Source organism: Balaenoptera acutorostrata, chromosome 10, assembly GCF_949987535.1.
Source record: "Balaenoptera acutorostrata chromosome 10, mBalAcu1.1, whole genome shotgun sequence".
Taxonomy (NCBI): Eukaryota; Metazoa; Chordata; class Mammalia; order Artiodactyla; family Balaenopteridae; genus Balaenoptera; species Balaenoptera acutorostrata.
In genome coordinates this window covers 39,426,222-39,438,923 of record NC_080073.1, presented here as the reverse complement: position 1 = coordinate 39,438,923, position 12,702 = coordinate 39,426,222, and the positions used below count along the sequence as shown (strand labels likewise).

At 47.8% G+C, this 12,702-nt stretch overlaps 2 protein-coding genes across 5 annotated transcripts in view; both read right to left on the bottom strand.

Annotated features, from left to right (window-relative positions):
* Positions 1-3,362: 3,362 nt before the first annotated feature.
* Positions 3,363-8,517, bottom strand: C10H3orf62 (chromosome 10 C3orf62 homolog). Its single transcript, XM_007168741.3, has 3 exons — positions 7,776-8,517; positions 6,815-6,906; positions 3,363-5,821 (listed from the first exon to the last, which is right to left on the bottom strand). The coding sequence occupies exons 1-3, from the start codon at positions 8,183-8,185 to the stop codon at positions 5,556-5,558; spliced, it is 768 nt and encodes a 255-aa protein (XP_007168803.1). The 5' UTR covers positions 8,186-8,517; the 3' UTR covers positions 3,363-5,555.
* Positions 8,518-9,246: 729 nt separating this feature from the next.
* The window catches only part of USP4 (ubiquitin specific peptidase 4), a 49,157-nt gene continuing 45,701 nt past the window's right edge, over positions 9,247-12,702 (bottom strand). For all 4 annotated transcript variants that reach the window (XM_007168737.3, XM_007168739.2, XM_057554328.1 and 1 more), the window contains 2 exons: positions 10,229-10,317; positions 9,247-9,824 (listed from right to left, as the gene is read on the bottom strand). In XM_007168737.3, coding sequence (XP_007168799.2) covers positions 9,666-9,824; positions 10,229-10,317 — 248 coding nt within the window. In that variant the 3' untranslated portion in view covers positions 9,247-9,665. The remainder of the gene's footprint in view (positions 9,825-10,228; positions 10,318-12,702) is intronic.

The following is a 12,702-nucleotide window of genomic DNA, read 5'->3' as shown; positions in this document are numbered from 1 at the left end:
GGGAGGCCTACCGGCCTAGGGCCCACCTAGGGGCTCCTCCCTCTATACAACTCCAGCTACAGTCTGAGGATGGAAGTGAAGCCACTGGCAGCACCTAACTGTCTTGACATTTAAGTATCAATTTAAATGTCACCTACAGAGAAGCCTTTTCCTGACCTCCCCTCTTCTGAAGGGGCTCACCCTACTCACTGCCCATTCCCTTACCCTGTTTTAATTTCTCTCATACAGTTCCATCTGAAATGATATATTAAATCAGTATTTTTGTGTTTTGCCCACCTTGAACAGTAGAATATAAACTCCAGAAGCAAAAGCATCTGCCTCGTCCCTACTGTATACTCAGCATCCAGGAGAGTGTCTGGCACTAGTAGACACTTGATAAATACTTACTGAGAACAGGGGTTTCTTACTTATCTTTCAAACAGCTCCTGGCAGCCTGTCCTGAAAGTTGGGTCTCTCTGGTATCCCTTTGCAACTTCCCTTCTTTGTCTCAGATGTTTCAAAGGGGTCCTGACGATGGATCTCCTATAAGATGCCCATTCCTGTCTCCCAGGCCAGCTCCCACCCAAAGTGCCCAGAAAACAACAGACTTTTTGCCCTCAAAAAACACAGTGGTTTCCTACAAGAGCTGAACATAGTTCTGAAATTGTTTTTCATGCCAGGCCTTAGGCCAAAACTCTTCATCAAATCAGGCATTTTCCAGCTGGCCTAGCACGGAAAGTCTTCCCCACTAGGGCTGGAATCCACTGTCAAGCAGATTTCCTGAGTAAAACTTTGTTCCCTCTATAAATATTTAGCTGGAACCTAAAATATTAATGTTCTCCCACATACTCCAGGGAGAAAGCAAATTACCAGAGCCTCAGATTGTCTCTAGATGACAGCCTTTCCAATAACTACCCATAATCAGGTGCAGTGGCCTCCCTGGTTTGCTTGCCTAGTTCTCTGGCCTTCACTGCCATGTTAAACGTCTTGTGCCTCAGTTAGAGGGAGGAGGGAGATTGGCCTCTTTTGCAAATCCTTTTCATCAATTTCTTTGATCATTAATAGCTCACAACTCCTCCAGTGGCAGGATGGTGTTGCTGCCCTATCAGCACATTCCTGGGTGCAAAGGTGAGGGGCAAATGTCCCCCAGGTTATCTGTCTCCCTCCTCCTTGTCTCCTGACCCCCTTGGAGTCTTCCCTGGGATTGGAAGTGCAGGGTCCAGGAGAATGCCAAGGAGCCAGGGCAGGTGGGCCAGGAGGTGGCTCCCCCATTCCCCTGGTGAGGGGAGCAGGAGGGAGGGGGAGGGAACCCTGAGACTCAAGAGATGAGAAGGTAGGCTTGAGTGCCTGATTGTGCTGGCTGGAGCTACACAGAGGCAGGCGCTTACTGACCACAAGTGCCCCCAGAGCTTACCTGGCAAGAATTCAGACTCCATTCTAGACCTGTGTTGCTAGACAGCCATGCCCAGGAATGTGGGGAACATTGCAATCCAGATGGGGCTGAGGATAGGGTCACTGTTTCCAGCCCTTGGCCACCCTTGAACTATCTTTTTTTTTTTTTTTTTTTTTTGCCACACTGCGTGGCATGTGGGATCTTAGTTCCCTGACCAGGGATCAAACCCGCGCCCCCTGCAGTAGAAGCTCAGAGTCCCAACCACCGGACCACTGGGGAAGTCCCTTGAACTGTCCTCTTGAAAGAACTGTTGCTGTACTCTCAGGCCTCAGCTGTGGCCTCTGCTCCTTGCTGGAACTTCACTCGGCATTCACTCATCTCTCCTTTTTCCTGTCCCTTCTTCCCCGCCCTTTCCCTCCAGACCCCCAGCCTCTCCTAGCTTCTACAGACCAGCTCCTACCTTAAGTATTGTTACAAGTCTACCAGTATGCAGACAGAGCTGGTTTCTAGTGACGTTGGCATTGACTCGGCAGCATGTAGTCAGGGGACCTGGAAACCCCTCCTTATAGAACTGGATGGGCCCAGCTTCTCACATGCCTTGTGCTGTAGCTTGAACTTGCAGTTGGTGACTAGCAGGTTCCAAAGCTCCTATTTATTCTTGAAGCTGCCTTGTTTCTATTTTGATTCTGCTAATCCAAATTGCAGTTTGGTGTTTCCACGGAAACAATTCAGGGATTGTTTGGCTTTCCAAGATGAACTGTGGGGGAGAGAACCGAATGACGTAAAACATTTTTAGTTTCTCAAATATCAATGTCTCCCCAGTAAATCTTTGGTCCCAAGTTTATTAAAATAAATGTTCTAGGCAAAAAATGTTCTAGGCTCCTTTTATTCCTCCAGCTAAACCCCTAGAGACTAACTCCCCAAACCCCTGCTCCGTGCAGAGGAGCACACATCTGCCCGCCACCCTGAAGCAGATGACAAAGGCAGGAAAGTGTCCTTTGGGCACCTTGGGGAACCAGGGATGCAGAGACAAGAGTAGGTGTCACCAGGGAAATGACCACATGGCCACCCCAGCTACTCTGGGACTGGCATGCCAGAGGCTCAGGGCTCACCTGCTTTACTAAATAGCTGTGTTTCTACAGTGAGGAAAAGCTCCTCATTTAAGGATTCCAGGATGAATTAGCCCTTTTGGTAAATCTGAATTTTCACATAAAGGCTTTGCTAAAACAGAGGTATATTTGTCTATCCAGCCAGGGAAAACCTGACCCCTCCCTCCTACCCCACCCCTACCCCAGGCTCCGCCCTTATTCCCAAGGGCCACAGTCTCTGCTGCAGGCAGAAAAAAAATCCTCTCATTTCAGTCTTGCAGGGTTAGGGCTAGATCCCCATTCCCAGCACTGAGTGCTGAGAAACAGCTCTGTGAGACCCAGAGCTTCTGGCCCTGAGGGTCCAGCACCCGCAGGGAAGGGTGAGCCCCTTGTCAGGGTCCTGCTGAGCACTCCCTTGCAGGCCCTGGACCTGCCCCAGTTCCTGGAAACTGTGAAGGTCACCTCTGGGCAGGTTTCTGGTGAGGGATGCCCATGGCTGGTTGGTGAAGATGAGGGTTTTAAAGAACAACTCTAATTTCTTTTTTCTACAGAAGTGATACATGTCCACCGCAGATAAAAATACAGACAAGAGGACTTCCCTGGTGGCGCAGTGGTTGAGAATCTGCCTGCCGATGCAGGGGACACGGGTTCGAGCCCTGGTCTGGGAAGATCCCACATGCCGCGGAGCAACTAGGCCTGTGAGCCACAATTACTGAGCCTGCGCGTCTGGAGCCTGTGCTCCGCAACAAGAGAGGCTGCGATAATGACAGGCCCGCGCACCGCGATGAAGAGTGGCCCCCACTTGCCGCAACTAGAGAAAGCCCTCGCACAGAAACAAAGACCCAACACAGCCATAAATAAATAAATAAATAAATAAATAAATAACAAAAGTGATTGTTTAAAAAAAAAAAAATACAGATAAGAAAAAGACCTAAAACCTCCTTGTTCCTCCGTAACAGTTTTCTGCATGTGTGCTCATACACACATTTCACAAACTTGGGATCAACTGCATTTTTTAAAAAATAAATACATCTTAAATTTTGCAGTAAATTCAGATTTACAGGAAAGTTGCAAAGACAATAAGTTCAAATATATCCTTCACCCAGCTTCTCTTAATGTTAACATCTTGCATAACTGTGGCATACTTGTCAAAACTAAGAAACTAACATAAACATATTAATAACTAAACTTGAGTCTGTATTTAGATTTGATCCGTTTTTCCATTAATGTCCTCTCTCTGTTCCAGGACACAATCCAGGACACCACACTGCATTTAGTCATTGTGTCTCCTCAGTGTCCGCTGCTCTGTGACAGATTTTGAGTCTTTCCTTGTTTTTCATGACCTTGACAGTCTTGAGTACTGGCCAGGTATCCTGTAGAATATCCCCCAATCTGGGTTCATCTGATGTTTGTCTCACGATTAGACTGGGGCTGGGAGGTTTTGGTAGGAATACCATGGAAATTAAGCACCCTTCTCATCGTATCCTATCAGGGGTGGGTGACGTGCACAAGACAGCACGGGTGGTGCTCACCTCCATCACTTGGTTAAGTGGTGTCTGCCAGGCTTCTCCATGTAATCTACTATCTTTCCCTTTCCCAGCTCTATTCCTTGGAAGCGAGTCACTAAGTTCAGCTCACCCTCAAGGGGTGGTGACAGGCAGGGGTTGGGGGAGATGAGGATTAAGCCCCACATCCTCTGTAGGAGAGTATCCACATCAAGGCATATTATTTGGAACTCACTGTTGGGAGAGCTGGTTTTTTGAATATCAAGTAGCCTGACAACTCTCCCTCCAGATGGCCCCATTCCCCCTGGAGTGGGGCAGGCAAGAAGCTGTGAGCATTTCTTCTTATTTGCTCCTGTCTCTCCTATTCAGGGAATAGAAAGTGAACCCCCATTCCATAATCTGTGATGTTTATTATCTGCAGGGAGTGAGTGTGCGGTGGCTTGGAAGGAGCCTCTGGTTAGCCCGTCCTGCCCTCTACCCCCCAGCGGAGGCCTGTCCCATGAAGTGGCCGGAGGCTAGTTCTCTGGGTCAGGCAAGTGCCCAGTCTCACACAGCTACGGAGTAGATGCAAGGTCTCTACCTGGGGGCCCAGAGGAATCTCCAGACCTGTAGTAAAGGGGTGTTGCCAGCTCTGCAGCCTGCCCTATGCTGGGTCACTAGCCTAAAATATGGACTGGTGGTGGGGGGGGTCCTCGGCCCCTTGGACTTCCTCCCAGCTCCTTGGTTTGAGTTTTGGGTCTTACAACAGCTTTGCACCAGACTCCTTACCCCCATACTCCCCTATGCCTAGGAGGCGGGCACTTCCCTGAGACTTAGCTTCTGGGAGGCATGATACCTTGCCCAACAGCTTATTAGGTTTCCTGAAAGAACATCATGGTTTTGAGAGATCTGTCCAAATAATTTCTGATGATGTCCTTTCTCTCAAGCCGTGGTGGAGGGTTGGCTCCAGCCCAGGAAACCTAATAAGGGATGCTACCAGCCCCTCTGACACAAGTAGGAGGTCTTTGCAGAGGGCTTTGAGCTGGGCAGGGGCAAGGATGGAGGGATTGAGGGTCTGGACATGAAGAGGGCATGAGGCCCGTGCAGGGGACAGGCAGCCTTGTGTGCAAAGTGCGCAAATGTGGCAGAGGGCCTGGGGCCAAGGTCCATCTTGATGCCAGTTCCTCCATACAGGCTGAGCTGGCCTGGGATGGGCTGGTCCCAGGGGTACAGAAAGCCCATGCTGGTTGTGGCCCCCGTACTTTTTCAGGGGTCCATGGAAAAGAACATGAAGACACACAGCAGAGGCCCAAGACCTGCACCTGCCTTGGGTACTGGGTATATTGAACATCAATCAAAAAAACAGTCAAGATGTTAAAAAAAAAAAGGTGAAAAAAAAAGAAAAACTTCAAAGCAACAGAATTAAAAAAACAAACAAACTGGGCTCTCAGCTCAAAAAGGGACACAACTGGAAGTTAAAAAGGTTGGGGTAATTCAGATTCTGCCAAGCCTCTGAAGAATGTGGCCCCTGATGGTAACTGTGACTGCCCTGCACAGATGCCCTAACATCAGACTCCTGCTGTAAAGAATCAAAGCTGAAGTCAACTGTCCTTACTCAATTCGGTATTTAAAAGAGGTCATCAAATTGTAGTCCTCTTCCAAGTCCAGAACAGTCTCCACGATACTGTGATCATAGAAAGCCTGCTTGAGGCCGCGAGCGTCTGCATTCGAGGCCTCCTGAGGGCTCTCATCCACCAGCAGGGCCCAGGCTTCCTCCTTGAAGGGCCAGTCTTCACAGCAACCACACACACGGTTCAACTCGTTTTCAAATTCTAGTTTTCCAGCCAATTCTTCAATAGTTCGGATGCCTGTATGGTCTTAAAAATAAAAACATTCAGCATTACAATTCCAGTGAGAGATTTCTTAAGACATTTCAGGCACAAGTTAAAAACCACAAATGGGCGGCCATCTCCGGGGACTCTGCAAAGCTGGTGTTCCTGCCCCCGGGGCTGGCAGGCTGCCACATTCTAACATGGGCTTGGTGTCCCCCTTCCTAGCTCAGGTATTTATTGAGCCCCAACCATCTCCTTGGTTTCCAAGGAGGGTTTAAGTGGGAGGATACAGAGATGCATGTGTTCGTTCCAGCCCTCAAGAAACTACTCCCTGACCTGCAGGCACAAGACACAGTGAGAGAAAAATAGGATCTTTTGGGTAATCATAATCCTGCCTGCTGGGACTTCCCTGGCGGTCCAGTGGTTAAGACTCTGAGCTTCCAGTGCAGGGGGCACGGGTTCGATCCCTGATCACGGAACTAAGATCCCACATGCTGTGCAGCGTGGCCAAAAAATGAGAAAAAGCTAAAAATAAAACAGCTTTAAAAAAAAAATAGTCCACACACAGAATATACAGATGTGTGTGTAGAAAAAGTATCTATGACAGGATATACAGCACTGTGTTAACAGTGGCTGCCTTTGTGGTGGATGGTGGAATTATAGGGGAGTTTTTGGCTTCTAACTTTTCTTCTAATCTTGTATTAATGCCTCCCCAGCTGGACTACTCCCCTCTACCCCTACCCCCATCTCTGCCTATGTCCTGTTTCCTTCACATCTAAGCTCATCCACCAACAGGGGCTGCTGTCCCTGGCCTCCAAGGATTCACTCTAACTGTACATTTATGAAATGACTTGACTGATGTGTAACTCCCCCAGGTTATCAGCTCCATGAAGGCTCTCTGCTGTGAGCAAAACAAATCTACCAAGCCAGTGGAAGAGAAATAAGAATTTTTTTTTTAATAAGACGCTTGCTGACTCAGGATCCTGTGTGAAGAATCTATCCTTCCAGGGAGAGGATGGACCAGCCCTCTGTACTCACCGATCATGTCAAGCAAATCCTTTGTGACCTCTTGGCTAGAACTGCTGAGTGGCATGTTTGACTCAACCTTCAAATCTTTCTCCATATCTTTCCTGCAGCCCCCAGGTGAAAAGAAAAAGGTGGGGGATTAGATCCTCTTTCAAGAAAATATTGGAGGGGAACTCAGATAGATAATATCTGAGTTTAGATAATCTTAAAGACAAACACTGGTACTTTAAATTGTCATTTATGCTGTGATTAGAGGATGACTGGGAACCACTGAATCAGTGAAGTTGACTAAAAGCATCATAATGCCCATTAATGTTTGTGAATATGAGCACAAATATTTGTAGAACTGAAATGATTAAATGGCTTCTTCAGTCTCTGACTACAGAGCAACCAAGATGGCAGGACCTTGAAGTTTCAGCCCATATGGTCCTCCTTGCTTCAAATCAAGGTGCCTAGGATGAGGCAGTTTGCAGCTACCTGGGAGAAGAAAAGGTCTAGGGAAGACCTTATCCCAGGGAAAGCCTAAAAAGCTCTGGGGTGAGGAAGGGGAGCAGAAGCAAGGATGAAGTCAGGGCCCAGCCATCGATCCGCCTCTCTGCAGAGTGGGGAAAAAAACACTGGAATTAAGATGTGTGTTTCTGCAGCACAAAAAATAAGATGACTTTTAAAACTAGGTTCTTTAACATTCACTACCCCTTTTAGTACTGCAGAGTGGTTTCCATGACTGGTTAGACATCCAAGACCCCTCACCCCCTCAAACCAAACACACACACACACACACACACACACACGTGCGCGCGCGCGCGCGCGCACACGCTTTCTGAAGAACGTTTACAAACTTCCCAAATAAAGTCTTAGAGCTTCAGAGGGGAGGCAAGAGTAGTGTTATGGACTCAATTTAGGATTTTCAACAATTTTTTCAGATATGAGATACCCTTAATTGTAGCTATTAAACTATTCAGATTGGAATCACCTTAGACTGTCTTTTCTCCAGTTCTCCCCATCTCCTGCCGCTCTCCAAAACTGCCTTTCAGGTGCCAAAATGGAGGAATGCATCGATATGTTTTCCTTGCTGGTCAGAGGTTTTCTTTTGGGGCATAGAGCGCGTTTCTTTGCATTCACGGGTTCGTGGTTTGGTGCAAAGGCAGGGCTCTCATTCCCAGGAGCACACGGGACAGGAGAGAAAGGAGCCGCAGAGGAGCAGGCTGCCAGCGGGTGCCTCCTGCAGAGGAGCCTGTGCGTGGGGAAGGGGAAGGAAAGCGGCGCGGCGTCCAGCTCCAGCCTCTGCATGCCTGAGCACTCCTGGGAATGACTGACTCCTTCAAAGGCCCGGTCAATGGCTGCAGTCAGCTCCTTTCTGCATCTTCTCAGTTTTTCAGACATCTCCCCTAAAAGCGACCCTGTCTTTATTATACAATACACTGGAAATGCACACAGCAATGTGAAAATAATGTTACAGATGAGGTTGTAAACCACCCCCAAATGGGGTATGTGCCACAATTTCCTTAAGTTTGATCCACGCCATGGGTCGGAGAGCAGAGAAACCCACACTCCCGGCGCTTTTTTCCCCGTGGGGTCAGGGGCGGCCCGCGGTTCTCCGGGAGGGAGGAACCGGCGATGGAGCCGGAACCACCCCCCCCCTCCCCCGGCTCCGGGCCCCTCATCCCAGCCCGCAGCCCCTTCGGTCGCAGGCTCCGGCCCGGCCCCACCCAGCGGCCAGCCCCCGAGCGGAGACCCACAGCCGGGTCCTCACCGAGCAGCCGGCGATACCGCAACGCAGCCCCTGCCAACGGTCGTCGTCGCGCGCGCCCTTATCGATCCTTTGACTGACAGGCCCAACCCCCATGGCTCAGGTTAAAGGTCAGACAAGAAAAGCCCGGATGACCTTATTCTTTGAAACAACGCAAGGGGAAGCAAGGGCCCCACGCACGGAGGATACAGGGGGCTCAGGCCTCACCGCGACAAAGACAAGGGCCATGGGAGTGCGGCCCGGGCAGGGGTCCGGAGGCCAGACCGCCGAAAGAAAATCGGCTGGAGGGGCGGGGATCTCACTTCTAACCAAAATCAGCAGCCAGAATGGGAGCCCTTTCCAAGCCCAGGAAGGTTCCCATTCTCGAGCCAACAGGGAGAGAAACGACTGGACGCGACCCAGTACCCAGCGGTTTAGTGTACCAACTTCCAAGTGATATCTAATTAAAGTGCCAGAGGGGTATCCAACTGTCTCAATTCATCAAGGATGCTGGGGGACATAACAGAACTGCTAGGTTCCACAGGAGACTAAGGGGCAGGAAACCCCAACACCAAGCATCTTCATTTCATTAGGGAGAATAAAGCTGGATATTCCAAGATGACACAAAGGGAAACGGAAATGGGCTTCGGTGGCTAATTTTTAGGGTATTATAAACCCATCTCAGTGCACAGCAAGGGAGAAGGGGACGACATCATTTACTCAAGGCTTCATTTACTGTGGGCAGACTACTGGGGGGAACAGTAATCATCACCAGAATCAAAAATCCAGGAACTCAGGGCAGCCTGTGGCAGGTCTTCATGGCCACACCAAACTCAATGACAGTGTGTTCCTCCCTGTTCTCTGCAATCCATCAGACATACTCCATTATGTGCCCCCCTCCCGACCCCTACTTTGCAGCTCCACAGGTTTTACAGAAATTTCTCACCACCTGTATAAAAAGAAAAATAATTCAGCCTCCTGACATAATCCTTCTTTTTTTTTTTCTTTTTTTCCTCATAAAAGAAACAATTTCCTAATCCAGTTTTTAGACAGAACACTAGCAAGTCTTCAGTGTCAAAGGTATTCTCCTGAGGGACTGCACTGGTGCTGTGGTGCAGGGTCACTGAGGCAGCATCAGTTGGTGTCCATGCTGCAAGTCTCATCATCCCCCATGCCCTGCTGTAAGCTGCCTGGTCTCGTCCCTCCATCAAAGGATCCAGGAGAACTGAGTGAAGTCGTCTTATACAACTCATCATCTCGACGCTGGTAAAACAGCACATAAGCTGCTTTCGTCTAAAACATAAGAGGGGCAACGTCCATTCACTGGTTGGAAAAATCACCCATTCCCCCCCCCCAGCTTTTTGCTCTGTTCAAAACACACCACTCTCAGGGATCCGCCGTCTTGCCCTGTGCAGCCACATACTGAAGTGACTGTGAAAACCCTTCTACCTGAGGCTGGCTCATGCTGACCCTCCCCAGGGAGTGGGGAAAGGCAGGGGCCTTGTGACAGACCCCGAGGAGAGTTGAGCATCTCATTTAGGAAGGGTCCCAGAAGGAATGGCAGCCAACTCTTTCTCCACCACACCTTGCTTCCACCGTCCCAGCAGAATGACTAAATAACCAACTAGCCTGGGAGACTCTTCCCAGCTCTAATCCCTAAAGGTAAGAGTAGGAACCAGGTATTAGGGCCTACTCACCACTATTTGATCCTCGGAGGCCAGGGACACACTGCTATCATCAAAGTAATACCATTTCCCGTTCAGTTTGTTCTTCGCATACGCAGTGTCTGCCAAAGCAAGAGAATACTCTAGCCGGTCACCAAGAGAGCTAATCTGGCTAGCTCATTAGGGTGGCACTCAACAGCAATACAATTCCAAAACATGAAACAAACAGAGTCTGAAATTAAAAGTAATTTATAGGTTGTGTCCTAACAACCAAAAGATAACTCATCCCTTAAAAAAAAACCTGTTCCTAAGGAGGGCGGGAGGGAGGGAGGCGTAAGAGGGAAGAGATATGGGGATATGTGTATATGTATAGCTGATTCACTTTGTTATAAAGCAGAAACTAACACACCATTGTAAAGCAATTATACTCCAATAAAGATGTTAAAAAAAAAAAATCTGTTCCTTCTCAAAAAGGCACTAAAAGGGTAAAATTGGAGCTGCCGGGGACCAAGGCTTTAAACTGTAATTTTGGAAAACTAATCCAAAAACTAGAGGAATCCAGTGTCAATCTTGAGGATGGCTATGAGCAATAACCCAGAGTCAGGGGACCCTTAAAAGGAGCTGATACTTTAAGATTTAAACAAAACAACAGTTCTCAAAAACATGCCAAGTCAAACTCCCCCACTTCATCCAGGCAGATGGTTGGCTACTACTGCCTCTCACTGCCTCTGGAGCCTGTGGGGTAATCCCAGAGAGGGACACATTGGGTGTTTGGGTTTGCAAAGCTGGGATGTGAACAAGAAAACTTAAAATATATCTGCCTTTGAAACTGTGAGTCAAGAATCTGTGGCTGGGTAACAATTCCTCACATCGGGCCAAGCATTTCCCCATACCGGGCCAAGCATTTCCCACATCCAACACTTCCGGTTTTGATTTTACACTATTTCCAAGCAGGATGTGTTTACAACAGGAATCCCAGCAGCAATACCCAATTCCTGCTCCACCCAGACTCTCAGGAACAACAGAATCTGATGGAGATCTGGTTTCCAGTCTCAACCTGCTGTGTGGCTTTGGCAAGCTGGTTTTTTTTTTTTTTTCTTAAGCTGTTTAACCATTACTCACTGCAGTGCCTACTGCACCAAGTGGTGGTGGAGGACATGGGACAAAGTGACAGAGAAGGTGCCAACGGCCTATCCCCGCTGTCCATGCTTGGCATAACAACAGCAATGGTGGCTCTCAATCTTGGCGTTCCAACTGTGGACCCTATGTGGACCTGCACATAACCAGCCTAACCTGGATGAGGAAACTGAAGCCTAACCTGGATGAGGAAACTGAAGCATACAGAGGCTAAGTAACCTGCCCTAGCAGTGTTTACATGCTAAAATAGAAGTTAAAAATGAATACATGTGTCCAGTATGCATGAATATAGATAGTGAAATTAATTTGGGGAGAAAAATGTTAGAGAAGAGTAAGTGCTGCAGGATATGATATGATCAGAGATTGCTAATAGCCACTCCAGTAGAGCCCCAATTTTCAAACAGGCACAATTTTTATTTCCCATCCTCTCCTACAGCTAGATGGTAGCCCTGTGACCAAGTGATAGCCAATGAGATGTATGTAGAGGAGTTGAGGGGGACTTCTGGGAGATCTGCTTAAAAGGGAAGGTCATGCCCTTTTTTCCACTTCTTCTAATGGCCTGGAATGTAGACCTGAGGGCTGGAGACTGAGCAGCCATCTAAAGGCAAGAGGTGATATGGTAAGAATGGAGAGGCAGGAGAACAGACTGCTGGGCCAACAGAAAAAGCTTACCAGTATAGAAGAGAAGACTGGGGTTTAGGGCAGTTTCATAATCCACTGTGAGTGTAAATGGAACTGACACCTCCCATGGTGTCATCTCTTGGGGTCCTGACACTGGGTGTAGTGGCAGTTATGGTGCGGATGCAATAGAAGAGATATGAGGAAACTCAGCTCCTCACTTCAACATCACTAACACCTTTCCATAAACAAGTAACAAAATAAACTAGCAAAACTATAAAAGTGAAGGTAAACCTACACATTATAGAAATTTTGGAAAATAAAGTAGAACAAAGAAAAAATAGTAAAATTAACATTTTGGTCTCTCTCCTCCTAGGCTTTCCCCCCTCCTATCATAGTTTCTCTGTCTTTTGTTTCAATGTAGTTGTGATACTACTTTCTGTAATGATGCAATTTTGTGTAGCTGTTTTCCCTTAACATACCATGGGTATTTCCCTATGTTATTATTAACTTTATTTTGCAACGACTGTGTACTCTTCCATGAAATCGATGGACAGAAGTGCCAACCAATGCTATTCTTAATTTTCCACTATTATAAATAATACTTATTTTTGACTATTATAAGTAGGTGAATATCTTTGCACATGAAGCTTTTCCCCAAAGTCAAGTAATTTCCTTAGGTTTCCCAAAGGTGGATTATTGGATTAAAGAATATGAACCACCACCCTACCAAAAAACTTGAGGGGCAGCAA

Excerpts from the sequence above, each read along its gene's own strand:
- C10H3orf62 (XM_007168741.3), bottom strand. The coding sequence starts at position 8,185 with ATGTCTGAAAAACTGAGAAGATGCAGAAAGGAGCTGACTGCAGCCATT. Across the intron at positions 6,907-7,775 it reads TGGAGAAAAGACAGTCTAAG|GAAAGATATGGAGAAAGATT; the intron begins GTGATTCCAATC and ends TGGGGGCTGCAG. Across the intron at positions 5,822-6,814 it reads GGATTTGCTTGACATGATCG|ACCATACAGGCATCCGAACT; the intron begins GTGAGTACAGAG and ends TTTATTTTTAAG.